At 47.2% G+C, this 26,555-nt stretch overlaps 1 protein-coding gene across 1 annotated transcript; it reads left to right on the forward strand.

Annotated features, from left to right (window-relative positions):
• Window positions 1–49: 49 nt before the first annotated feature.
• Window positions 50–26,194, forward strand: VGLL1 (vestigial like family member 1). Its single transcript, XM_082680983.1, has 6 exons — window positions 50–161; window positions 307–384; window positions 4,610–4,828; window positions 16,044–16,463; window positions 18,009–18,068; window positions 24,454–26,194. Exons 3-6 carry the CDS (start codon window positions 4,627–4,629, stop codon window positions 24,495–24,497), a joined length of 726 nt encoding a protein of 241 aa, XP_082537109.1. The 5' UTR covers window positions 50–161; window positions 307–384; window positions 4,610–4,626; the 3' UTR covers window positions 24,498–26,194.
• The last annotated feature ends 361 nt before the right edge of the window (window positions 26,195–26,555 follow it).

Raw genomic sequence — 26,555 nt, forward strand, 5'->3', positions numbered from 1 at the left:
GAAGGGTAGAAAGTAGCAAGGGGAGGGCACAAGATCGCCAGGCCCTGCTCGGGCCAGCACTGAGCTGCTCTAAAACGGGCCAAGGCGGCTCCGGCCATAAAAAGGTACGTTTGCCCGGCCATAGCATCTTCCTGTGTCTCCGCCGATGGTCGAGAATTAAGGTAAGAGGTGGGGACTTTGGGGGAGACAGGAGGGACGGAAATTCAACTGGGAAGGAATCGGGGCTGGGGGCGGGGTGGTGGTGGAGGGCATCACATGCTCTGTTCAGTGAGATACAGTCCCGTCCCTTTGCGGTTTTTGTTCCAGGTGATCACCTCTTTGACTTCCCATCCCACCGCCGGGGTGCTGGGTACCATTTCGCAGAAGGGTGGTAAGCACGTCAAGGTAGGCAGCCTGGTAGAAGTCAGGTCAAACCGTTCCTCTTGGAAATATTTGTGCAGAAGACGGGGCAGTATTTTGGTGCCTACTTGGTGTCTTGATATTTTGTGCGTTGGGGAAACTGCAAGTTACAGTGGGCTTTTGTAGTTCTGCTGTTCGAACGGCACAGCTGACAAAGCTTGGACAAGGCCGAGGGTTTTATCAGCAAGAGACTTTCGCTACAAAGCCAGGCGTCGATACAGAAACATCTTGGCTAGGAAAGTCCCACCCTTTCTTCTGCCTCGTTGACCTCCCATTAGTTCCAGCTTTGCGGCCCCCCTTCTAAGTCAGACCCACCCCACCAATTCACTCCCGAATAAAGAAGAGAGCCCTCAAGGAGGCTTCGTGTGGGGATGAAAGAATTAAATCAGATAACAGTTCTCAGAATCTGAATCGCCCGCAAATACAGATCCTCGCCCCTGAGCTCTGAGTACAGTCCGGAGAACTGCTTATCAGCTGGGTCCAGAGACGTAACCCAGGGCTTTCCTTTCGAGTATGTGTCATGTGTTTGGTGAGGAAAAGAGAGGGGCACGGGCAGGTCTCGGGGTTTATTCAGGATCAGAGTTGTGTAAGGTCTGAGCCCCCCGGGTGAGGGCGCTGAGACGGTGCTCTGACCTGCTCTATCGCTACGGAGCTAGCCTGTGGTCTCTTACCACGGGGGCTGGGAGTGTGCTTCACCGCCCTGATGTCCCAAGAGTCCGGCCGGCTCTTTTCGTGGCTTCAGGGAGACTTAGCAAAGAGAGGTGGCAGGCTGGGTCAAGCCTGAGCTAGAGAAGCGGCCACTGACGAGAGGGTAAGAGGGCAAAACCCACAAAGGCGCCAAGCGGCCCTTGCCGGTACAGGCTTCCAGAAGATGTGTGCGAGAGCGCACGGGCCGCCTGCCTGCACGCCCGACGGGGAGCCAGAGAGCTGGGTTAGGGTCCTGGTGCGAGTCCCGTGGAGGGGAACGGACGGTTAGCCCCACCAGGTAGTTAGAAAGGGATGGGGAGAAAAGGCCAGACACTGAAGTCAGGGAGACCTGAGTTCAAACCCCAGCTTTGCCACCACCGAGCTGCGTGGCCTGGGCCCTCGATTTCCCTTCTCGAAGCCTGAATTTGCTCATCTATAAAATGGGGACAAGAATACCTCCTTGAAGGTTGTAAAGATTGGAGAAAGTACATCTGTAGCTTCCGACACAGGGTAGGTCTAATGTAAACTGCCGCTTTAGAAGAAGGGCTGCGTCCACATTTATCATTACTTCGTCATTCACAACACTGTCGCTTTATTTATTTGATTTGCTATTTTTTGAAATATATTTGACATAACTTCCGTAGATTTAAGGTGTACAACATGCTAATGTGATAAATTTATATGTTGTCATATGATTGCCGTCGGAGCCATTAATTAGCACCTCTATCATGATGCATAATGATCCTTTCCTGTTAGTGGTTGAAATAATTAAGTTCAGTCTCTTAGAAAGTTTGATGATTATAATACAATATCGTTGTCTACTTTCACTGCACTGTGCAGTAGAGCTCTAGGACTTACTCACTACTCATGGCATGTTTGTTTCCTTAAACAACATTGGTCCTGCCCCCCATCCCCGGGAACAACCATTTTATTCTCCATTTTTACAAGTTTGCCTCTTGAAAATTTCACATATAAGTGAGATCATACAGTACTTGCCTTTGACTTACCGTGTAACGGGCCCAAGGATTACACCTTTGCTTTATTTCTATGAGTCCAGGTATCTGACGATAATATGTGTTTTTTCACTGAGGCATAATTTGCCTTCAGTGAAATGCACAGATCTTAAGTGCACAATTTGATGACTTTTGACAAATGTCTACATCCACGTGTAACCTTCACCCTCTTCAGGATGTAAGACATTTCCAACACTCCTACGAGTTCCCTGTCACCCCTTTCCAAGCCCCACCCCGCAGGCGACCGTTGTTCTTTTATCACCATAGATTATTTGTGCCTGTTTCGTGTAAGTGGAATCATACAATATGTGGTCTTTTGTGTCTGGCTTTTTTCACTCGGCTTAATGTTTTAGTGATTCATCCATGCTGTTGGGTGGATTGGTAGTCTGTGCCTTTTTATGGCTGACGAACATTCCATTGTATGAAAGTGTCACAGCTAGTTTATTTATTCTCCTGGTGATGGACACTTGTGTTGTTTCCACTTTTTGGCTATTATAAATAAAGCCACTGAGAACATGTAGAAGTCTTTGCGCAGATATCTGTTTTCATTTCTCTTGGTTACATGTGCCTAGAAGTGGGATTGCTGGGTCATATGGTTAAGTGTACGTTTAACTTTAGAAGAAACCGCCAGTTTTTCAAAGTGGTTGTTCCCACGTGTTTTGAAATAAGGATACAGTGGATTCATTTTTCAGGTAGTACCTGTGATGCTTACTTAGCATGGTTGTCACCCGGGGGAAACAGATTGACGGGCTCAATCAGAGGCTTCTGGAGACAAGAGAATCCAGCCGTGACTGAGGCTAGGATTCCGAAAGGAGAACTTTTAAGTAAGGGTCCTCTGCTCACTGCCAGATTCCCTCGTAATGTTTCATCCTAATCTGTTGGCACTTCTGGCGGGACCATAAAAGAACAGGCTGCAGAATTCATACACCCCAACCTCTTCATTTTACCCTAGGGGAATCTGAAGCCCAGAGAGGCTCTGTGATTTCCCCCAAAGGCGCACACCCAGCCAAGGGCAAGCCCAGGTCCTCTGACCTGTGACTGGTGTGACTTCCTCGCTTTGTGCTTTTACTGCACGAAATGGCATTTCATCACTCAGCCCATTGTTTACTAAGTGTTAGGTGCTAGAGATAAAGAAATGAATAAGAAATGGTCCCCATCCTCGAGGATCTCAGAGACTGGAGAGGGAGAAGAGCTATTAAACTCTAGTCATTTGCATTATATGCATCAGAATAGATTCAAGGTGTCTTTAGCCAGAGCACGGGGCAAGTCGGATTGGATGGCCAGAGGTGACGAAGCACCCAGACTGGTTACTTCCTGGTGAAGGAAGGCCACGGCCTGTCTCCAGTGCCCACTGTGTGCCGGTCCCCGCCTGGGTGCAAAAGGACAGCCTCTGCCCTCAGGGAGCTCACAGGTAGAATCCAATGATGGAGGCCAAGTTTAAGGCAATTTAGCCAACGGCTGTTGAGCATTTGTTCAATATTAAGCTAGAAATCAGGCACCGTTCTAGGCGCAGAGGAAGCGTGGTGAACAGAGCGCTTTTCCCCAATGTCGCCACAAAATATTAGTGTGAAAAGTGTTCTCTGCATTTGCTTCAGAGTATATCTGTCTGGGAGTTCCCTGGTGGCCTAGTGGTTAGGATTCCGGGCTTTCACTGCCGTGGTCCGGGTTCAATCCTTGACTGGGGAACTGAGATCCTGCAAGCGATGCGGCGCGACCAAAAAAAAAAAGAAAAAAAAGAATATGGGATTCAGAGTCAATTGGACCTGGATTTAAAGCTCTGACATTTTCTAAATGACTCTGGGCAGAGTATATCTGTCTGGAGGCCTCAGAACTGGTGTTGTTTGTAATTGCTAGTTTCTAAGATGGGGTGGGGGTGGGTGCAGGACCCCATCGAACACAGATTATGGCTTCAGAGGGGAGGGAGAATTTGATGTGTTTGATGCTCCTGCGTGGAAGTCGCCAAGGTGGAAAGCAGTGCTTATTAGGGAACCTGAAATTGTCAGTACCCACTGGACTGCTTAGCCAAGCTCTACTGGGATACTCAGTGCCCTTGTTCAGGGGGATCTGCACGTGCTTTTCGCGGGAGGCAGACACTTCCCCAGAAGGCAAGTTACTCCACTCTTTGGTCTCAGTGTCCCCTCCCTCCCCCTCCTCCCTCCCTCCCTCCCTCTTTCTTTTCTTTTCTTTTCTCTCTCTCTCTCTCTCTCTCTCTCTCTCTCTCTCTCCCTTCCTCCCTCCCTCCCTCCCTCCCTCTCTTTCTTTTTCATTTCCTGATGCTCTTCTAATCATGCTCCCAGACAATCTTTTTCATTTGTAAGAGAGGGTCGCTTCAGGACTCGGTAGAGCTCTGTCTTGTTTCCTGGACTCAGCAGCTGCACAGCTACCCAGGGCCCCAGTGAGAGAGCCCGAACCTTAGGAGCAAACTGCTCGCCCTCAAGGACGCTGCTTCTCCAAACTACAGCCAAGCCGCTTGGAAAGAGTACCAGTGACATTTTGCGTTTGCTCCGCAGCTCTCCCCTGTGTCACGATGGAAGAAGTGAGGAAGACCTCCGTCCAGATGCAAAGCCCTATCAAGACTGAATGGAATTCCCGCTGTGTCCTTTTCACCTATTTCCAAGGGGACATCAGCAGCGTAGTGGACGAACACTTCTCCAGAGCTCTGGGCAATGTCAAGAGCCCCCAGGGACTCAGCCCTTCCAGCCAGAGCGGAGATGTGATCCTGAGGAATGGTGAGCATGTCGGGAGAGTGGGGCTGGAATTACCTATCGGGCTATCACTGAAAGACCAGTTCTGATGCCCTCAATGCTGTTAGACGTGTGTATATTTCCTGAAGGCACATCACACTGTCTAGTGAGAAGCCACACCCTTTTCTCAGAAGTTTCACATGAAAATGGACACTGTTTAGGGAATTCCCTGATGGTCCAGTGGTAACGACTCTGTGCTTCCACTGCAGGGGACACGGGTTCCATCCCTGGTCGGGGAACTAAGATCCCCGTGAGCCGTGTGGCTCGGCCAAAAAACAAAAAGGACGCTGTTTAATCAAATTGATACACCTATTCTCTTATGTCCTCAATCGTGTTAAGTGCTGAGCTCACTACTCAGTATACAGTAAGAGCGCCACAACTGTTCATTATTAGCACCATTATCTGTACTATTATTATTATTACTACTACTACTTCTGTCTGACAGGTCAGGAACACCAAAGGACTTGTGATAAGAGCATGCGTGTCCCCCGCGTGTACACCCAGCCTCCTCTCAATTAATAGTGGGTGCTCTGGGGAGCAGGGCCAGGGCCAGAGGGAGGCAAATGAACTGTCTGGCAAATGAACCTCTCCCCACCCTTAACAGCATCAGGGGTGTCTATTTATTGCACAAGCTCTTGGGTCATTTTTTTTTTAATAATAAGCATTCTTTCTTTTCAAAACACATTTCAAGACAGCTATGTCAAAAGGCGCCGCGCTCACGTGCTGAATGCCTCCAAGTGGGACCTCTGCTTTCAGACGCCAACACCCTGGCTGGCCAGACTCTTTCAGTCTGGGCAGGGAGTGGGTGTATTAGCTGATATAGCTTTTCAGAATTTGCTTCTCTCCCAGAAATAACTTTTCCAGTCAGGTGACGTGATTTCCTCAGAGACTCTTGGGACTTCAGGAAACATGTGGAAGGGGGTGTAGCAGCAGCAGATCCTAAAGGAAACACTGGGCACCAGGGGCTGGGTGGACAGCGGGGAGGTGTGCTGTCTAACGGTGTGCTGAGCGCTTTAGAGCAGCGGCAGGAATGGCTGTTTGGGGAATTGACATGCGGTAAGTGGGATTCACAGGATCTAACTGACTCCTGGGAAGGGTCAAAACCGCAGGCTCTTCATGCCTAGACAAGTCTGCTCACTTTGGGTATTTGACTCTGGGTTAGTTCTGAACACTTTGGCTTGGATATATTACAATCCCTTCGTTGTCAGCGCCAGCAGTTCATAGTCCCTCACTTCTTCTATTCTGCTCGCCTTGTAAACCCAACCTGAGATAAAACCAACTCTTGTCTTATTGTCACATCTCTTCACTTCATTTTGCAGCAAGACTTATAACTGGTGTCCATGGACTCTCCGTCCTCTTCCTCTCCTCTCCTGCTCTCTTGAATCCACTCCACTCTGTTTTTCATCCTTAACACTCCTTGAAACCACTCTTATCCAGGCTAGCCGGGGACCTCCACTTTCCAAAGCCAAACGTTCCTTCTCTGTCCTCATCTTAGCTGAGCCATCGTCAGCAACGTTTGCTGCAGTCGACTGCTCTCTCTTGTAAATACCTCCTTCACTTGGATTCCATAATGTCACACCCTCATGCTTTTCCTCCTGGCTTCCTGGTTACCCTCCTTCTGTCTCCTTTGCTGGATGTCCTCTCCTCTTCAACGCTTCAACTCCTAAACATTTGAGGGCCCCAGAACTCCGATCTCAGACAATTTCTCTCTCTACACTCACTCCCTAGGGAATCTCTTCCAGTCTCTTGGTGTTAAATACCATCTATATAAATACCGCCTGTGCGCTGGTCAATCCCAAACGCGTATCTCTAGCCCAGACTGGATTTCAGACCTATCTACACAGCTGTCTACTTGATACCTTCATTTCACAGAGCTAATAGGAATCTCAAACCAAACAGGTCCCAAGCTGAACTCTTAGTTTCCCTGTCACCCTGCTCCGTCCATAAGTGGCAGCTGCATCCTTCCAATTAATTGGAGTCATATTTAACTTCTCTCTTTATCTTATATCCCACATCCAATCCTTCGAACAATTCTGTAAGTTCTACCTTCAAAATATATCCGAGCTCTGACCACGTGTCCTCACCTCCACTGCTGTCCCCTTGGTTTGCGAAGCCGTCTCCACACGCCTGCCCCGGATTTTTTTTTTTTTTTTTTTTTTTTTTTTTTTTTTGCGGTACGCGGGCCTCTCACTGTTGTGGCCTCTCCCGTTGGGGAGCACAGGCTCCGGACACGCAGGCTCAGCGGCCATGGCTCACGGGCCCAGCCGCTCCGCGGCACGTGGGATCCTCCCGGACCGGGGCACGAACCCGTGTCCCCTGCATCGGCAGGCGGACTCTCAACCACTGCGCCACCAGGGAAGCCCCCCCGGAATTTTGCAGCAGCCTCCTCACCAGTCTCCCTGCTGCTGCCCTTGCCCCACTTCAGTCTATACCATTAAATTGAAAGTCGTACCATATGACTTTTCTGTTTGAAATCCTCCACTAGCTTCTCATCTCACTTGGAATCAAATCCAAGGTCTTTAATGGGGACCTCCCTGGCCTGGGCCCCTGTCATCTTTCTGCTCTCATATCTTACCACTTCCCACCTCCCTCACTCCAGTGTAGCTTCCTTTCTCTTTGTAAAACTTGACAAGTACAGTCCTGCCTCAGGCCCTTTGCACTTCCTCTCCCTGCTTCCTGAAATGCTCTTTCCCCAGATAACGGCATGACTTCCCCTTTCTTCATTCAAGTCTCCATTGGAATGTCATCTTTTCAGACAGGCCTTCCCTGAACAATCTATTTAAAAAATAGAAGTCCCCACCCTGTCACTCTCTGTCTTACCCTGTTTTATTTCTCTTAGCATTTGTCACCATGTGGCATATTATATATTTATATGTTTCTTAGCTCTTCCTACCCCCTAGACTCTGAATTCTGTGGCAGCAGGGACTCAACCTGTTAACTGATGTTTTCCAAGTACCCAGCCTAATGTCTGACACATGGAAGGTGCTCAATAAATATTTCGTGAATGAATGAAATTGTGATTTGTAGAACTCTTTTTAAAAAAAAAATATTTATTTATTTATGGCTGCATCAGGTCTTCGTTGTGGTGCGTGGGCTTCTCATGGCGGTGGCTTCTCTTGTTGTGGAACACGGGCTGTAGGTGCGTGGGCTTCAGTAGTTGTGGCACAGGGGCTCAGTAGTTGTGGCTCGCGGACTCTTAGCGCAGGCTCAGTAGTTGTGGCACGCAGGCTTAGTTGCTCCGCGGCATGTGGGATCTTCCCGGACCAGGACTCGAACCTGTGTCCCATGCATTGGCAGGCGGATTCTTAACCACTGTGCCACCAGGGAAGCCCCCTGAAGTTGTGACTTGGATCACAAGGTGTTGATTCTGTCAATTATGGAGTCACTGTAGAGAGAGATTCATTTGGTGTATGTCTTTAGAACCAGGCAGCCTGAGGCGGGGCCTGCTTCACCATGGATCAGCCATGTGATCTCAGGGCACAGCACTTCATCTTTCTGGGCCTCCGTTCCCTCATCTGTAAAGCTGAGTATTATTGAACTAGAGAAGGAATCGATGAGATAACGCATGTCAAAGGGCACATAGTAAATGCCATGTAGGTGGTAGTTACTTTTGCGGTGGTGGTGTGAAGGCTTGACGCATGTTTCTGAATGGCTACAGTGGGTACGAGGGCCCACCTTCAAAACATCAGGATCAAAGGCCCCTCCCGTCAGCCCCCAAGTTGTCCAGGTGCTTCTGCTGAGTGGCTGCTGCCCTGTTTCTTATGCCTTCTGACTTTGCTCTGTATTCTGTGAAGCCCCTGCCCGCCAAGGGAACTTGGACATGGCCTTATATCTTGCCCAAGCCAGCCTTCCCAGGCCAAACAGAGAGGCGGCTTTCTTCTCCACCTACCTTCTGGGTTGTTGCATTTTCCGTGAGAGTCTCACAGATCCCGGGACTGTGAAGATGTGTCTCCCTCGCAGCGCGTGGTAGGGGCTAGGCCAATGTTCATTCGTCTAGCTGCTTGAACTGAAATGAAGGAGAAAGTCCGTCTTCCTGAAGGCCTCTCTTATTGCAGTTAGGAGTCAAGTTTCTCATAAGCTCTGCTGCCTCCGGGGAGGGTCCTCTGAAAGAAGGCGGGTCTCCAGTTGTTCTCACTGGAAGTGTTACATGAGATGCACGTAGCTTCGAAGATAGTGGGAAATTCGTTACTGACCCTTAGCATCCTCTCAGCCTCTTCAGGCCAGTCCCAGGCTGCCTGGCCCTACTGAGGCCTCAGCTAAGCCACACGGAGAACAGGCTTCCATTCATGGGCTCCCATGGCGGGCTCACCCACATTCTAAGGGTGCTCTGTCAGGCAAATACGCAAAGCCCAAACACTGAGGCCCGTATGGCTAGGAAATGCCGTTGAACTTCCTGGCTGCTTTGCTCAAATCAAAGTTACTCTTTTATTTACTTAGGTATAATTTATACTGGCCCTCCTTGTAGAAAAGAAAACACAAGCTGAAAGTATCTTTGAATTATCTCCCTTTTAGAAGGACGTTGGGGATTTTAGAGTAGGTAACTCGAGAAGCTTCAGAAGTTACTATTTCTGGGATCACGGTTCTGGTACACTACCACCCTGTATTCTTCCTATCCCAGCCTCGAGCCCAGCCCTAGGCCTGGCAACATGCTCAAGGGCTGCTGAGAAGAAGGTATACGTACAGCCTGAGCCCTCAGAGGTCTTTTATAGCCAGTCTCCTTCTCTTGCCCCCTCCAGAATCCAGTCGGGGTGGGGAAGAAACGCTGGGTTTCTTCCTTCCTTCCTTCCTTCCTTCCTTCCTTCCTTCCTTCCTTCCTTCCTTCCTTCCTTTCTTTCTTTTTTATTTAAAAAAATTTTTTTAAATTGAAGTATAGTTGATTTACAATGTTGTATTAGTTTGAGGTGTATAGCAAAGTGATTCAGTTATACATATATATGGATCTATTCTTTTTCAGATTCTTTTCCCTTATATAGATTCTTACAAGATATTGAATATAGTTCATAGAGTTCCCTGTGCTATACAGTGGGACCTTGTTTTTTATCTGTTTTATATATGGAAGTGTGTATCTGTTAATCCCAAACTCCTAATTTATCCCTCCCCCCTTTTCCCCTCTGGTAACCATAAGTTTGTTTTCTAAGTCTGTGAGTCTGTTTCTGTTTTGTAAATAAGTTCATTTGTATCATTTTTTAGATTCTACATATAAGTGATAGCATATGAAAGTTGTCTTTCTCTGACTTACTTCATTTAGTATTATAATCTCTAGGTCCATCCATGTTGCTGCAAATGGCATTATTTCGTTCTTTTTTATGGCTGAGTCATATTCCATTTGTGTGTGTGTGTGTGTGTGTGTGTGTGTGTGTATCTCATCTTCTTTATCCATTTCTCTGTCCATGCACATTTAGGTTGCTTCCGTGTCTTGGGTTTCTGTTTTAGTGTGAATATCTACATGAGGTATAGTCATGCTAGTTGTTTATGGCCCCTGTGAACCCTGATGACTTCGTGTCTTCCTTCCCAATGAGGGAGAGGACTCTGCACTAACTTACAGGGAGCCACACTGGGTGCCAGGTGCTGTGCTGTAACTGCATTCACTTCAGTCCTTTAAATCCACTACAATTGATAAGGGTCAAAGCTGGGTAAACAGAATCTATGGTGTTAGGAGACAGGAGAGGGGTTATATTTGGAGGGGTTTAGTGATGGGAAAGGGGGCTGAGGAAGGCTTCTGGAGTGACTGTCATAATCTGTTCCTTGATCTGGGTACTCATCACCCAGTTTGTGAAAAATTTTTACCCCCAGCTGCACACTTATACTTGTGCATTTTCCTACATGCGCGCTGTTCTTCACAAAACCACTTTACAATGGGTATTAATAGCTTCACTTTACAGAGGAGGAAACTGCATCCCAGAGAGGGTAAGTGATGGGATGGGTCACACAGCCCAGTGAGTGATAGAGATTGAAGCCCAGAGAGGGTAAGTGATGGGATGGGTCACACAGCCCAGTGAGTGATAGAGATTGAAGCCCAGGTCAGTCAGACTCCAGAATCAGTCTCTTGACTATTCCACTGTGTTGCCTTTGTAGACCCTGACGACACCCCAGCCAGAGAGTTAATGCCTATTAGGACTCTCACTAATAATGTTAATAATGACTAATATTTATTGAGCACTTCCTGTGTGCCAGACCCTTTGCTAGGGGCTGTCACGTGAATTAATCTTACTGAATCTTCAGACCAACCTATTGGTTAATTCTCACCATGCCCATTTTCCCGGTAAGAAAACTGAGGCTCAGAGAGGCAAATGACTTGTCCAAGATTCCACAGCTAGTAAGGGGCAGCTGTTCACAGCCAGATCATTTGATTCCAGATACTGAGCTCTTAGCTACTTTCAAAATACTAGTACACTTTCTATGTTTAATCTCCTATTTTCAGTTGGGAAAGGGAACCTGGATAATCAGCAAAAGACTAGGTAATCCAGGCAGGAGGCCATGAAGGAGGGAGTGGGACTGAATAGGACCCACCCCCCTGAACTGGGTGCCCTGGAACAGGACTGTCCCCCATAAGCTGTCTCTGCCTCTGGTGTTATTTCAGCCATCGGCTAATACAAAGAATATCCTCTTTGTTTCTGGGATGAATGAATCAGGCAGGTCAAAGTTGGGACCTTCGTGGGGCAAGATATGTGTGTGTGTTCAGAGGGATCTCGGCTTCAACTTCATCATAAAACAGCATTTATATTAAAGGTGGAGACGGGGGACAAAGAAGGAGGAAAAGATGGGTGGAAGGTAATCGGACAATTATTTCACAGCTGTGACAGGTTCACTGAGTCAAGTGGGTTCATAAATTTTTACTTAACTAAATTTTTCTAATCACAAAAATAATGTGTCAAGTTTTGAAACTTTAGAAAACACAGAAGCATTCAGGACACAAAACCACATGTGCATCTATGTGCACATACTAAGTTTTACAACCTAACATCATTTTGCACATCATGGCTTGTAACTTGGTTTTTTAACCGACAATAAGCCATATGTATCTTTATTGCCATTACATGTTCTACTACAACATCATTTTATGGCTCAAGAGTATCCTTTTTATAGATGTACCAGATCTATTAAAATTTTCAGACATTTAGATTGTTGCCAGTCTTTCACTATATGTAAATATCACATCGAATATCCTTGTAGCTCAATTTTTGCAGGCATCATTGCTTATATTCTTAAAATAAATGGCTGTAAGTAGAATGACTGCATCAGAGTCCACTCAAATTTTAGGGTTTCGATAGCTACTGACAAATTGCTCCCAGAAATGTTATGCCCATCTGCCCCTCGTCCAGCCACAGGAGTGTGTGAAAGTGCAGGCTCGCTGCATTCTTGCAATTATGGGAGACAGAACCAGTGAATGAAGTCTGAGGCTGAGAATCAGCCAGCTCTATACCTGCTGGCTATGTGTGGCCTTAGGCGAGTTCGTTTAACCACTATTTTCTCATCTGGGTTCCTGTGAATCTCACGGGAGACGCATCCAGAATGCTAGATAAAGAGCCTGGCCCATAGTAAGTGCTCAATAAACAAAAGCTCTTCTAGATGTACAGTGGTTCCTGCCCACCTCTGATGGATTATTTCTGGGAATGTACACACCAAGCCAAGGCTTCTGAAATCTCTCTCATAGCCAATACCTACTCCATCCTCCACGTCAGCCCCGAAGCGCTGCGGCTGCCACTGCTTCCCAGACGCCTTGGCTTTGTCCTTTCCTGCCCTCCCTTCTGTGCTGACTGAGGGCAAGGAGGCTCCTCAGGCCTCATGCATTACCAATTTGCTTTTCCTGGTTGATTCTGTGGAGTGTTGCAGACCAGGGGAGAAACCCGTGAATGTGAGCCTACACTGCGTTTCTAAACCAAAATAATACTAATAGTAACCACAGCAACAGCTCTCACTTCTTGAGTGCCTACTAGGTCCCGGGCACCATGTCAAACGCTTTACATGTATTGTCCCCTTCCATCTCACGACAGCCCCAAGAGGCTCTGAGACAGGAGGGGACATGCTCGGTGTCACACATATAGGAGGTGGCAGAGCTGTGATTGGACTCCCAGCCTGTCTGGCCTCAAAGTCTGTGCTCTTAGACCCTCTGCGTGCTGCTCTCGTCCACAGAGAAGGATTTAGTGGGGACTGTGTGTGTGCATGTGTGTGTGTGCGCGCGCCAGTATGCCTGTGCACGTGTGAGGGCACACACGTGGGTGTGCCTTCATTACAGTAACGTTTAGTCAGGGCCCACTCTGTGCCAGGCACTGTGCAAGTTCCTGAGTATGTGATGGTGAACAAAAGAGAAGGGATCTCAGTCCTCTTAGAGCTTACTGGCTAGTGGGGAGGACCAATAGTGAGGGAAGAAGGGCAGGAGGGAATGGAATCACAGGTTAGGCTTATGCCACGGAGCGGTAAGCAGGGCATAGTCACAGAGTAGCAGGCTAACACCCTGGACATTGGCAGCTCAGGGAGAGCCTCTCTGAGGGGGTGACATTGAAGTTGGTGTGTCCAGAAACTAGTCTGGAACGGGAGACGGGACCACCACGCAAGGATAGAGTGGAGGGAGGGTCCTCTGGGGTGGAAGCAAACTCTGATGCCTGGAGGTGTTTTCTAGAAGGTTCTGGGGTTCTCAGCAGTGTCTATGGGTGGCATGGGTGGTGCCTCTGGGTTTGCTTAGGATGCCAGAGAATAGCTAGCTATTTTCACCCTAAAAGGGCAGGGTGGGAAATGGAGACTTGCGCTCTCTGAACAGGACCTGGTCTTAGGACCAGAGGCCTCAGGAATGCTAGAGGCATGGATGGGACTAAGAGGCTGGGGCTACATGTTCAGAGTTGGAGTAGAGGGGATGGAAGCCTTTTGTATTCCTACTGAAAGAAAAATCCAGCCTGGGAAGGAGGGGGAGGGGCAAAATAGGAGAAAGGGATTAAGAGGTACAAGCTACTAGGTACAAAATAAATAAGTTACAAGGATGTAATATACAGCTCAGGGACTATAGGCGATATTTTAGAGTAACTTTGTATGGAGTATAATCTCTAAAGATACACCTGAAACTAAAATAATATTGTAAGCCAATTATACTTTAATTAAAAAAAAAAGACTAAAGCCGCATCCACTTCAAGACATCACAAGATAGGAGGTGGTTAACATTTCACAAACACTGCCTAGTGTCACCTTGAAGGAAAAGAAAAAGAATGAGAAAAATCCAGCCTTCCCTAAGTGTCCCCAAAGAGCTCCTTGCCCGCTCTCCGTTCATTAGTGTAGGTTGGGGTTTGAGAAGGCAGCAGAGTCTTCCCTAGGGCTCCCTCTCATCTCCCAAGTAACTAAGAGGGGGATCTTGGGTAAGGAAGTGTCACCAGGGCCACTTCTAGCGGTGGCAACCGGGAGCCACTCCAGCGGCCCCCAGAATAGATGGCCGTGGTTGTTGGAAGCTCTTTGCCCAAGCAGCCTGGGAAAGAGGCCCACCAAAATCTAGGGTCTCTGCTCCACGGGACACCGCACCCAAGCCTGCTCTGGCCAGGTGCTTTCCCCAGGCCACCCAAGGCCCACCATTGGGTTGCTGTGAATTCAGGATTGGGCCACATACTCCAGCCAAACTGTGCTCTGGTGCACTCAGTGACCAAGTGTGACCTTGGCCAGAGGCGCGCCACCCACTCCCCTTAACGTTTCACTCAGAGAATTCTGGAAGGGAAGCAGTTTTTAAAAATATTCAAAACACGCTGGGGCCTTGCCTTCCACTTTTCAAGTGTTCAAAACCTAGGTCCTGTGCATGAGATCTGTGAAGCCAGTTCAGATGGAAACTGCCCAGTTATCAGAGGCCACGCACTGTTTCTCATTTGTGCTTAGGACATGTTCTGCGCCCTCATTCAATACGAAGCACGAACAGTGGTTAGCCTACGTCAGCTTAATCACTGTTTGTGCTACACAGCGCCCTGAATTGCTACTAGCCCGCAGATAACAGTTTTCAAAAGTAACATCCATGCCCAGGAACAAATCGTCATGTGCTTCCTTGCCCTTGGCTTCATTAAAAGTAGCCACCCATCGCCCATCTCTCGTGAACGCTGGGAAAAGTTGGACAGAGTATCTGTGTCGTGTAGGTTAGGGCTTGTTTTGCTGTGGTGGTGGGTGGGACACTCCAGTATCACTGGGCTGACCTCTCAGACAAAATCCAGGCAAATTGAACATTCAGGGGCACTGGGACAGGTGCAGGAGGAGGGGGAGGGGGCCTGACAGCCACACCCACGCGCCCTCTGCATTATCTTGGATAGATAAGAACCTCCAGGCTTTAAGCGCCATCTGCCAGAGTTCGCTCTCTCCCTCCGCCCCTCCTCCTGAGTGGGTGTTGAGAATGGGGAAAACGCCCGTCCATGTCATGGGCTGCCCGAGACTCTTCGAGAACTCTGATTCAGCAACTGTTAGAGGCGCAATTTGAACCAGTGTCTCTGAGACCAAAGGAGACTCCATCCCCACTAGCTTGTCCACAAGAACTTTGCAAGAAGAAACTGAGTTGCTGCTTGACCTTGAGCATTTTGCTTTCGCAGGAAGAGGTTCAAGCCACCACTTCTCTGCCCATCACTGATGCCTCCAGCTCAGATCCCTACTTGGCTAAGCTGCTTGGCTAACTTGGTCCAGTCTGTTAACATCCCCATGCCCCAGACCTCTCTTGAAAGTGGGGTTTCAATCCCTAGAGTTGTGTGATGTAAGCAAGTATTAAACCCTTTGTAAAGTTCTGTGGAGTCCTCCTATTCGGTGTGTTCCAAGCACCAGCTATAAAATAAAGCCAAACAACGGCAACAAACAAACACCAATCACCTTTAACCAAGTAATTCTACTTCTAGAAAAGTTTCCTTGAGGGGCTAGTTGGACAAGGGATGTACTGCCTTATGATGGGATACCTGCAGCCATTTAAAAAGCTGGTGTTGGCTCTATTCTTTGCTCTGGGAGGATGTCTGCGATATTTTAATAATGCAAAAGCGACCTTGAAAACAATATGTGATGTGAAAACAATGCATACATGAATAGAAACAAATCTTAGAAAGAAGTACACCTAAAGGTAGACAATGGCAGTCTCCGGATACTATGCTTAGAGTGATTTTTTGTACAATTAAAAAATAGTATATATTAACCAGAAATAAATTAAGCTAATTCCATTTTGAAAACAATACATAAAACTGTCTTCTAAATCTTTCCTTCCCAGATAGTGGCATGCCTCCAAATCAGTGGCGTTTCTCTTCTCAGTGGACAAAGCCACAGCCGGAAGTATCTTTTGCAAATGGTGCCGCCAGCTGCAGCTTGAGTGGATCTGGTCCCATGGCTGTGGATCAGTATCCAGTGTCCCTGACCGGGAGCCCTTCCATTCAGCCTGGCGAGCCGAGGCATTTCTCCTCCCTCGCCAGCTCCAGCTTCCCAGAGCTTGGCTACCCTCATGCCTTTTCCACTGGGCACTCGGTTCCAGAGACCCAGCCTGATGGGAAGTATGAGCCCCTCCTAAGTCTCCTCCAGCCAGAGAGATGCCTAACCCATCCTCAGGAATCTGCCTCGTGGGAGGATGGCAACTCTGCCCAGACGGCTGGAAGCATGGGATTGCTCTTCAACCTGCCTTCCGGCTCAGCCCACAGTAAGGAAATGCCTCCAGATGCTTGGAGGATTGCCTCTGATTGGTTGTGGTTGAGAGTGAGTTGGCGTGAGATGGGATGTGAGGACGACTTGCTGCCACTCCAGCTACGGGGCTTCTGAGGGATAGAATGTTTTGCTTAAGTTCCATCTGTCTTCACTAGGCTGCGTCGATAGTCACCGTTTAACGACTAAAGGGTTGCATAGATAGCCAGACAGATGCACTTGGCTCAGAGTATTCACCCTGGTCTGCTGACTTGGACTTACCCTAGAAAAATGGGCTGCTGCCTAAAATCTTAGGGTCCTGCATTCACCTCACTGTGAGCTGCTAAATAATCCATTTGTAAGACAGAACTCAGGGATATACCTACAGGCTCAAAACTCTATCCTCCAAACAGGTTGGCAACTTGCAATAATGCCAGACCCCTAGGCAAGAACAAGGGCCATCTATACCATCCATCTGCTCCACACATTAAAATTCAAAGTGACTGGAGGCAGCCCCCTTGCTGCCTGGAGAGCGTCACGGTGCCTGACTGTCTGGGGCTTCTGCTCCCAGACCCACACCCCTCCACAAATGAAAGCATCCTTAAGGCTCATTCACCATTTCATTTACTCACTCACCTGACAGATATTTAATCCTCTGGCTTTCTGTACCCTAGATGAATTTTCTTTCCAGCTCCCTGGTCCATACGTATCTGGTTCTAGCGTTCCATGCCTGAAAGAAATTGCTAGAAGCTGCTTTTACTTCCGAACCAAGTATATATATTACACAAAGGGCCTGTTCAGTCTAGCCCTACCCAGGTCAGGTGCTGTGCTCCATCCTAATGTCGAAAACCAATTTCCCATTAAAATACCACTCCATCATTCCCACAGTTTGATTAGGAATGTACCTAAAGAGTAAATCATAAAAATGTCATGCTTGGGAAACCTATGAGGATTCCCACCCTAGTCCTCTTTTTCAAAAATCTGCTCCTGCTGGATTCAGAGGGACAGATGAGGCCAACTGTGTATATATGCTTGTGCACACACACAGCAGAGCCCTGTCTCAACAGATGGTTAGAACACAGATGGCTCAAATCATCACCTCCCAAACATAACAAGCCCGTGCAGTTCAAGTCCAATTCAGCAAAGATTTAGTGAGCATCTACTATATGCCAGGCACATCATGGCAAAGCCACCATGCAGGCATTATCCAATTCCTGAAAGTTCTAGACACATTCTCAAACAAATGTTGATCGCTAAAGTCTCGACTGCTACCAACTCTTCAGACTCTCCTACTAATGCAGATATCTGTCGGATTAATTGGTGACCGATGGTCCAGGATCTGTTGAGGAAGTCAGTGGCCCTTGATCAGAAACATTGCCTGTAACATGGGAACAAAACCCACAGGGCCTTCAAAACAGAAGCTTCTCTGTTTTTGTAGCAACTGATAAAATGTCAGGTGTCTATAAATTGAGGACCAGGCGATTTGGGGTTCCCTGGGGGGCTTCTGGGCACTTTCTAACCCAGTCCCCGATTTCATTCCCAATCATGTTTTCTATTTTCCTAGGTAAGAAAATCTATTTCCCCCCTGATGGTGGACCTGCCAGCTCCAGCCTTGCAGTTGAAAGTAAGTATCTGCTTCTGCCTTTGATAACATGTCTCTGTATCCTGAGAACAAGCTTGTAGCATAAAAACCAGGATCTCCCACGCTCGACAGACACATCAAGGCATTTTTATGGGTATCATGACATTTGTTTCTAGTTTTTGTTCCTGAGAATTGGGCTGCCCAAACCTTTTAGTCATGTCCAATTTTGTCATCATCGTGTAGATGTGGATAAAATCTTTTCATCATGGTCAATATGTTCTTTACAAATGTAGCAATTTCTCATGGAAAACTGCCCTCCTGAGGGAACATAATAGACTTCATGGTTCCCCAATGAAGAGGGAAGGTGCTAACTAGCCGTGTGGCTCCAAGTACATCATTACAGTAACTGCTTCCCTTTAAGGAATAAAGAGCTGGTATTACAGCCTTAAAATTCCCTTTTAATACCAATAAAAAGACATTTTCACACTTGCTCTGTGAATAAAGTTTTTTCAGTAACTCAAAAAAAAAAACAAACAAACCCAGGATCTCCAGCAATTGAAATGACCCCCATTTCTACTTAGTATTTTCATCCCTAGAATAGGTTTCATTTTGGTCTCAAAGAGCCCGTGCACTTGTATCTTGTAAAACGTCTTGCCCATTTTCTAATTTGGCTATAAAAGCAACTCTATTGAGTTCTTTGCGCTGGATTTAAGTGAGATAACCAAGGTGACGCAGGAAAATGAACAAATTCATGAGGGCTAGCCTGCTCTTTCCCAGATGTTCAGTTTTCAGCCTAGAACATAGGGCCACCCCGGGACTCTGCAGTCAGAGAAAATGCCACCTGATACCAAAGGCTAGGAGTCTGTCTGGGCCCACGCTCAATTTGAAAGTGATGTCAAATGAGGACAGTCTCAGGGGTTGACATGAGGATTTTCGTGACCTGGTGTCGAATCCAGCTTCATTACTTACTAGCTTTAGGAACTTAGCCACGTTTCTTCACCTGTCCATACCTCAGTGGCTTCATTTATAAAATGATGATTAAAATAATGCCCACCTCATCAGGCTTCTGTGAGGATTAATTGAAATAATATATGTAAATGCTTAGAATTTACATTCTAATGGGAATTAGCTCCAGTGAGCCCGGCACAACATAAGGCAGCAAAAAGTGCCTTTCGGGAGGGCATCCTGTGTGCCTTCAGCTGTTCTCGTGCTGTGTGTTTGAGAGGCATCAAGGGAAGAGCTGCCACCACGGCCCCAGATCTCAGGCACTTTACAGTTTGGTGTGGAGTGAGGGTGAGCACGATATATAGGCCTCCCTAGGATGTCCGGTCCTTGAGGGCCGAGGCTTTGAGGGGTGAACCGCCCCATCCTTAGCACCTGCGGCAGTGCAGAGGTCAGATGAATGAGTGCACAGGTGCTGGAAACAATAAAAGAACATCGAAAAAGGAAATGGTAAAAATCTATCTGCCAACAGAGTACAAATTAATTTTGTTTGACACCATTTTGTAAAACAGAAACAAGCAAGGCGCAAATCACCCTCAGGGAGGAACTGGCGGTGCCCAGGTGGGGAGGGAGATTTAAGGTAGCGCGGCTTTGTCAGGCTTCATGGAAGGCTCTGCCTGAGGGGATGAGCTCTGCTGGCCTTCTAATGAATGATATCAGGGTTATCAAGTCTCCTAAGTACTTGTTAAGAGTTTATACATTTAAAAATTATAAGCCTTAGAATTACTAAAAACTTGATGATTTCCGTTGTTCACAGGCCCAAATTAACAGCAGCACCACCTGTGGGTGATGGCTGTGAGGCAGATCCCACACACTGCATCCCGCTCAGTCCCCACAACGACCTTGAGATACGGGTATGAGGACATCCTAGGTGCCTTATACGAGAGGTAGCCAGTAAATAGGGATTGACTGACTGAATGAAGGAATGAATATGCCCATTTTATAGATGAGGGGACTGAGTCTCAAACAGGTGAAAGGCCTTACTCGCCTTAAGATCACACAGCAGCAGGCAGCAGAGGTATTCTCTCTCTGCTCTTGCCGTGTCCTACAATGATCAGCATCGAAAATTACATGAAACATAAATCATCAAAACAATTCCAACTTAAATCAAGTGTACAACAGTGAAGATTAGCAACTGGTACGGTTGTTTCACTGTATATGGGTTCACTGTCCATCTGTGGCCAGGACACCATCCTGGAATAAGAGGAGTGGGTGCAGAAGACTTGGAAAGCATGCAAAGGAGCAGTATTACCTTGAGAAAGGGCCAAGGAGATGAGCCTTCCATGCAGAGAGCAGTTGACAGGAGGTGGGGAATGGGTACCTGGCTATGCCAATAGACCCCATCCCCATTGGCCAAGCTGCAGCTGTGGCTTTGGGCAGAGGAGGCAGCAGGGCGTGGGGACGGGGAAGTGGGGTGACTCCCTAGGTGGATAAAAGGACCAGGAAACCCCTTCAAAACCCATGCTCTTAAGAGAGCACACTGCCAGTTTCTCCATCTTGCCTGGTGCTGAGAACCACAGGGGAGCTCGTGAAATGCCCAGATTCTGTGCCATCACTTCCTGGTTGGTAGCTTTGGCGTGGGACTTGGTCTCCTCTTTATATGTTTGATTCTTGATATATTTTATATTGACCTGATTTGGGTGGGGGCTTGGTTTTTTTTGGGGGGGTTGTTTTTTGTTTTTGCCCACGCGCCTTGTGAAATCTTAGTACCCCGACCAGGGATTAAACCCAGGCCCTGGCAGTGAAAGCGCTGAGTCCTAACCACTGGACCACCAGGGAATTCCCATATATTAACCTGATTTTGAAGTGAGCTGGATGAAACTTTCAGGAAGGATTTTGGTAGTTCTGAAAGATTTCCTCTGTGAGACCCCAGATAAATATTTGTCAAAGGAAGGAAGGAAGGCCGAGTCCCCTCCTTCCCCTCCAATATGGCCTAGTCCCCTCATGCAGGTGTCCCACACCCATGAGGCAGAGACCTTGTGGAGAGAAGAGCGATCTGCTGGAAGGGTAGTTAGTTGGAGAGACCTTTCCGGAGGGGACTCCCCAAAACTGCGGTGCCGAAATTTTTAGTGAATTTGATTTTTTTAATCTGTACAAATAGACACTGATTCCTTGTACATTTCTTCAGTTTTTACAGGTAATAATAATATTGACATTGCTATTTGCCAGACACGGTGCTCTTTTATTTACATATATAAATCTCATAGTGTATAAAACTGTCTTGGTCCCTGCTCCCCAGAGAGTTAATAGTCTAGTGGGGAAGGTAGACTCCATCAAAAAAACAATAAAGACAAAACAAAATATTTGCAAGTTACGGTAAGTATGAAGGAAGCATACCAAGTGTTGAAATAGAGAAAGATGGAGGCCAACTTTGGATAAAGTGGTCAAGGGAGGCTTCTGTGTGGAAGTGATGTGCAAGCAGGGATCCGAATGAAGTGAGGGATGGAGTGAGCTTTAGGAAGAGCTGGAGTGGAGATGGAGGGAGCTGCCCTGCCCAGGCCCGGAAGTGAGTGAGGAACGGGCCAGAGCCCAGCCTGGAGAGGTCGACTGGGGCCGGGTGACACAGGGCCTTCTGGGTCATGGTGGGAGGTTGGATTTTCTCTTCTAAGTGACCCAGTGAGCCATGGAAGGGTTTGAAGTGTGAGCCAATTTGCATTTATTTATTTAAGTATTTTTACAAATTTTATTTATTTATTTTTGGCTGCGCTGGGTCTTCATTGCTGCGCTCTGGCTTTCTCTAGTTGCGGCGAGGGGGGGGCTGCTCTTCCTTGCGGTGCGCGGGTTTCTCATTGCAGTGGCTTCTCTTGTTGTGGAGCATGGGCTCTAGGCGCACGGGCTTCAGTAGTTGTGGCACGCAGGCTCAATAGTTGTGGCTCACGGGCTCTAGAGCACAGGCTCAGTAGTTGTGGCTCGCAGGCTAGTTGGTCCGAGGCATGTGGGATCTTCCCGGACCAGGGCTCGAACCCGTGTCCCCTGCATTGGCAGGCGGATTCTTAACCACTGCGCCACCAGGGAAGCCCCCAGTTTGCACTTAATAAGGGCGCAGAAACCTGCTGTGGAGAGGATTGACTGGAGAAAGGAATGAGAACAAAGAGACCAGTTAGGAGGCCAGAAGCATAGGATGGTAGCCTGGATCAGATGGCAGCAGTGGAGGCCAAATGAAGTTAATGCATTTGAGATCTATTTGAGGGGGGTTAGCTCTTCGGTTTCCTGCTTGAGCAACTGGGTGGATATATGTATGGAAATGAGGAAGACTGTAGGAGAACAAAACTCTGACCACGTTCAGTCTGGGTGCCTACAAGACATGCAAGCGGATATCCCTCTTCAACAGTTGTGTATGTAAGTGTGGAGTTCAAGAGGGGAGTCTGGATAAACTTCTGAGATTGTTCAGTATAAAATGACATTGAAAGCCATTGAATGATCACCCAGGCAGAGAAGAGAGAAGGGCAGAGGGCAGAGTCTTGGAGTGTGCCAATATTTATAAGTTGAGGACATAAGGACCCAGAAGATGATACTGAGAAGAAGCAGTCCCTGGGTGGGAGGAGAGCCAGGAGCGTGAGGTGTTACAGAAACTCAGAGAGGAGAAAGTTCCAGAGAGCATGATCAACTGTGGCAAAGGCTTCCGAGAGATCAAATAAGAGAAGACCAGGGAAATTTCTATTGGATGTGGCATCAAAGATTTTGATAACCTAGTTAAGAGCAGTTTTCGTTATAGCGTGTGGACGGAAGCGAGGTTGGGTGGGTTGAAGAGGGAATGGGAGATGAGAAAGTGGAGACAGTAAATGCCAGTAGCTTCTCGGAGAGCTTAGCATTGAGGGGGGTGAACAGAAATAAGGTGGTAGCTACGGAGACTAGTGGAGTGGAGTGGGTCTTTTCTTTTTAAAGAAGGCAAATATTACAGCCTATACAAAATGAAGAGATGGATGACAGGAGGATGAGGATAAATTCGTGGTTGAAGTCACTGAGAAGTTTTTTTAAAAATTTTTTTTTTAATTTTTTTTTTACATCTTTATTGGAGTATAATTGCTTTACAATGGTGTGTTAGTTTCTGCTTTATAACAAAGTGAATCAGTTATACATATACATATGTTCCCATATCTCTCCCCTCTTGCGTCTCCCTCCCTCCCACCCTCCCTATCCCACCCCTCTAGGTGGTCACAAAGCACCGAGCTGATCTCCCTGTGCTAAGCGGCTGCTTCCCACTAGCTATCTATTTTACATTTGGTAGTGTATATATGTCCGTGCCACTCTCTCGCTTTGTCACAGCTTACCCTTCCCCCTCCCCACACTGAGAAGTTTTGAAAGGGACATGTGGAAGTACTGACATTTGCTAAGAGGAGGGGACCTTCTGCCATTGAAAGCAGACAAAAGAAGGAGAATAAGGACACAGATGCAAGTAGATTTGCAGGCTTGTTTGTGGGGAGTCTGAAATGTACTAATTACACGATTTCTCTCTTCTCAGTCAACTATGAAGGCTGAGATCACCAGTTTAAGTGGAAACAGGCTTGGGTGACTTTTGCCAGTGCTGTTGGGTTAGTGTAATGCAGAGAAGGCAAACGGTGAGGTTCATCCAGGGTTGAGATTTTGATGAGTGAGTGCGATGGGTGGAGAAAGGAAAAGGAGTTGAGGGTATTTGCAAGCGAGTGATTGGAACAAGGGACCATGGCGTGTAAGCTGCTCAAAGAAGGAAATGGAGGCAGATGGGAGGTGCCGGGTAGTGGAGGTTGATGGATTGGAGGCTGAGGTTATATAAAATGCGGTGATAAGACTACGTAAGCCAATGACATTGGGACATGGTGGTTGGAGAGCGGATGTTCGAAATTGAGAGGGCAAGGATGCTACCTGTGTAGGCCATGATGAGGTCTGGCGTGTGACCAGGGCAAATGGCTGGCTGAAGTGGCATGAAGTAAAGATCATTAGAAGGTGAGGAGAATGACAAGAGCCATGGAAGTGAGGCAAAAGAAGAACCAATAGCTCCCCACACCACGGGTACTGTTTATATCCTCATTCACAGATGAGAACATGGAGCTTTAGGGAGGTTAAGTCACTTGCCCAAAGTCAAGGTAAGTGTCAGCGTCAGCTTTCTCTGTCCTTGGTCTTACCCACTAATCTAAGCTGCAGCATGACCCCACAATAATTCTACTCCCTATAAAGGCACTGCCTCTTTAACAAAATAAGAGCTAATATTTATTGAACATATCTGTGCCACACACTGTTCTAAGGGCTTTACATGTGTGTAACTCATGTAGGAGGTAGGTATCATTAGTATTCCCATTTACCAGTTGAGGAAAGTGGGGCTCAGATAGGCTAGGCAACTTGCCCAAGGTCACACAGCTAGGAGTGGTGAGGTAGGTCAGAATTCAAACCTGGGCTCCTTGGACCCCAAGCTGGCTTCTTTCCTCATCATGCTTATCCTATTTTTCAGAAAGCCAGTCTCCAGAGAGAAGAAAAGATCTGTTCTTTTACTGAACTCCGGTTTAAAGAAGAGAATTCCTTTTTCCAAACCTGCTTATGGTTTTCTACTGAGAATCCAGAGGGTCTAGAGACATCGCCGTCCTTATCTCTTTCTGCCACAAAAGAGCACTGAGTCCAAAGCAAGTTTCTGTTCTCCCTGAAATTCTATACTTTTCCTTGGCACCTATGCCTCACATTAGGTTTTTTTTTTTAACTTTTTCAGCATATAAGATGGTTAAAAGAGATGTTCCGCGGTGGGGAGCATAGAGGCTCACACCCCCTGCACCCACTGCCCTCCTACTTAGAAATCAGCCGCCTTACCCTCCATCAGCTGGGTCTTCCACATCAAGACTGATGGCGTGGTACCCGATGGGGTTGTCCCACTCTTCGAACTGAATAGAGGTTCCAGGAACAGCCTGACACTTTCTAGCCTTAACCAGACTATTTCCATCTTCCCTCTTGCCTCTACAAAAAGCAAAATGGAAATGGGGTGGGCAAGACCCACTGAGAGTGGCTGGAGTCTGAAAGGAAGCTGAAAAGGTCTCAGGCTGGGCCTGGTGAACGAGATAGTCACCCGGAAAATTCGATCCCTGAATTCTAAAAAAGTGATTCCAAATAGAATGGCTGAGCAATCTGAGAAGTAACTTGCAAGTCGTTAGTAAGCAAACCACGCCATCCCAAGTGGGGCCTAGAATGAGCTCTGTATCCAGAACGTTTCTTGGATGAGTTGCAAGACTTGCTGGCTGCCTTCCCTCTGAGGAGGAGGTCATCTGCACCTGACAGCCTTCTGCAGAGGCCCGCCTGGCTGCCATGAACACGGAAGCTTTCCTGTAGCTCTTCCGCTGTTAGTGACATCGGGAAAATAGTAACTTTCTTTCCAGCACAGAACCGTTGGGGCCACCAGTGTGGCTGCCCACGTGGGTCCAAGACTTGGTAGCAGGACTTCTCTGCAGATTGTTCCAGATGAGATGACAAATTTCTCCAAACTCATTCATCTCTCCGATCTGATAGACAGCTCATGGTCCGGTGTGAGCTCGGTACTTAGCCCTGACAACCCTGGAGGCCCCTGCCACTAGCGTTCCCCACGCACACCCCAGTTGCTCCCGTGTAACAGCTCAAAGGGTGAATAATCAAATGACATTTTTGGATTATGCTATTCTTAATTCTAAATTCTTTCACATCCATGATCTCATGCAAACTTCTCAGCAACCCTAGGATTGACATGATTATCTTCACTTAATACATGTGGATACTGAGGCTTAGAGTTGGCCAATGACTTGCCCAAGGTCACACAGCCAGCGCTGGAACCCGGGTCTGATCTCGGGGCTCTTTTCTCTCCACCATAATATTTATCAAAGGTTACCATCAGGGCGGCTCTTGGATATTTTGTTCTCCCATCTGCTATGTAAATAAAGACCACAGCTCTTGCACGAGTGAATTGGTAACTTTGGCAGTAATACAGTAATTCTCTTGTCTCAAGCAGTTTTTCCAGTGTGTTACATAGGTTTCCGAGATTTACTAAGAGAAAAAAAACTTGACCAGTACATTTTCTCTCAGTTATTTGCCTTCAAAAGCCGTGTTCTATTTTAGGTGATGGTTGGGAAAATTCAGGGTGGAGGCTGATTCCAGCACTTAAACAAGTGTGTGTTTATCTTGGCTCGCTGTAGAAAGATTCATCTGTTAGAAGATAACATGCCCATCAGAACTGAACTCAATATGCTGTTTAGGGAAAAGAAAAATGATTCCAAGAGGGCTGGCATTTTGTGTAGCCTGGGTAATCTGATAATATTTCCCTGCAAATCCCTCAGCCTGGAAGCTCTTTCTTGAATAAAGTTGAAAGCAGTGATCAGTTTTCCCACGTTAATAAAGAGGGAAGAAAAGGTCTCCTGCCTCTGAAAGACCCCTGCTCCTCTGAGACAAGTAAATCCCTCCCCAGATCATCTACTTAATCCTAGACTTTGGTTTCTGTCTTTCTAGATCCATCCTTTTTAACTTTCACACCTCACTTCCAAAAAGGTAACTTGAAAAGCATTTCTTTGGCTCACTTTGGCATTTTGCTCTTGCTAATTGCGC

This window comes from Grampus griseus (genome assembly GCF_964374135.1).
Source record: "Grampus griseus genome assembly, chromosome: X".
NCBI lineage: Eukaryota > Metazoa > Chordata > Mammalia > Artiodactyla > Delphinidae > Grampus > Grampus griseus.

Excerpts from the sequence above, each read along its gene's own strand:
- VGLL1 (XM_082680983.1), top strand. The coding sequence starts at position 4,627 with ATGGAAGAAGTGAGGAAGACCTCCGTCCAGATGCAAAGCCCTATCAAG. Across the intron at positions 4,829-16,043 it reads AGATGTGATCCTGAGGAATG|ATAGTGGCATGCCTCCAAAT; the intron begins GTGAGCATGTCG and ends TTTCCTTCCCAG. Across the intron at positions 16,464-18,008 it reads GCCTTCCGGCTCAGCCCACA|GTAAGAAAATCTATTTCCCC; the intron begins GTAAGGAAATGC and ends CTATTTTCCTAG.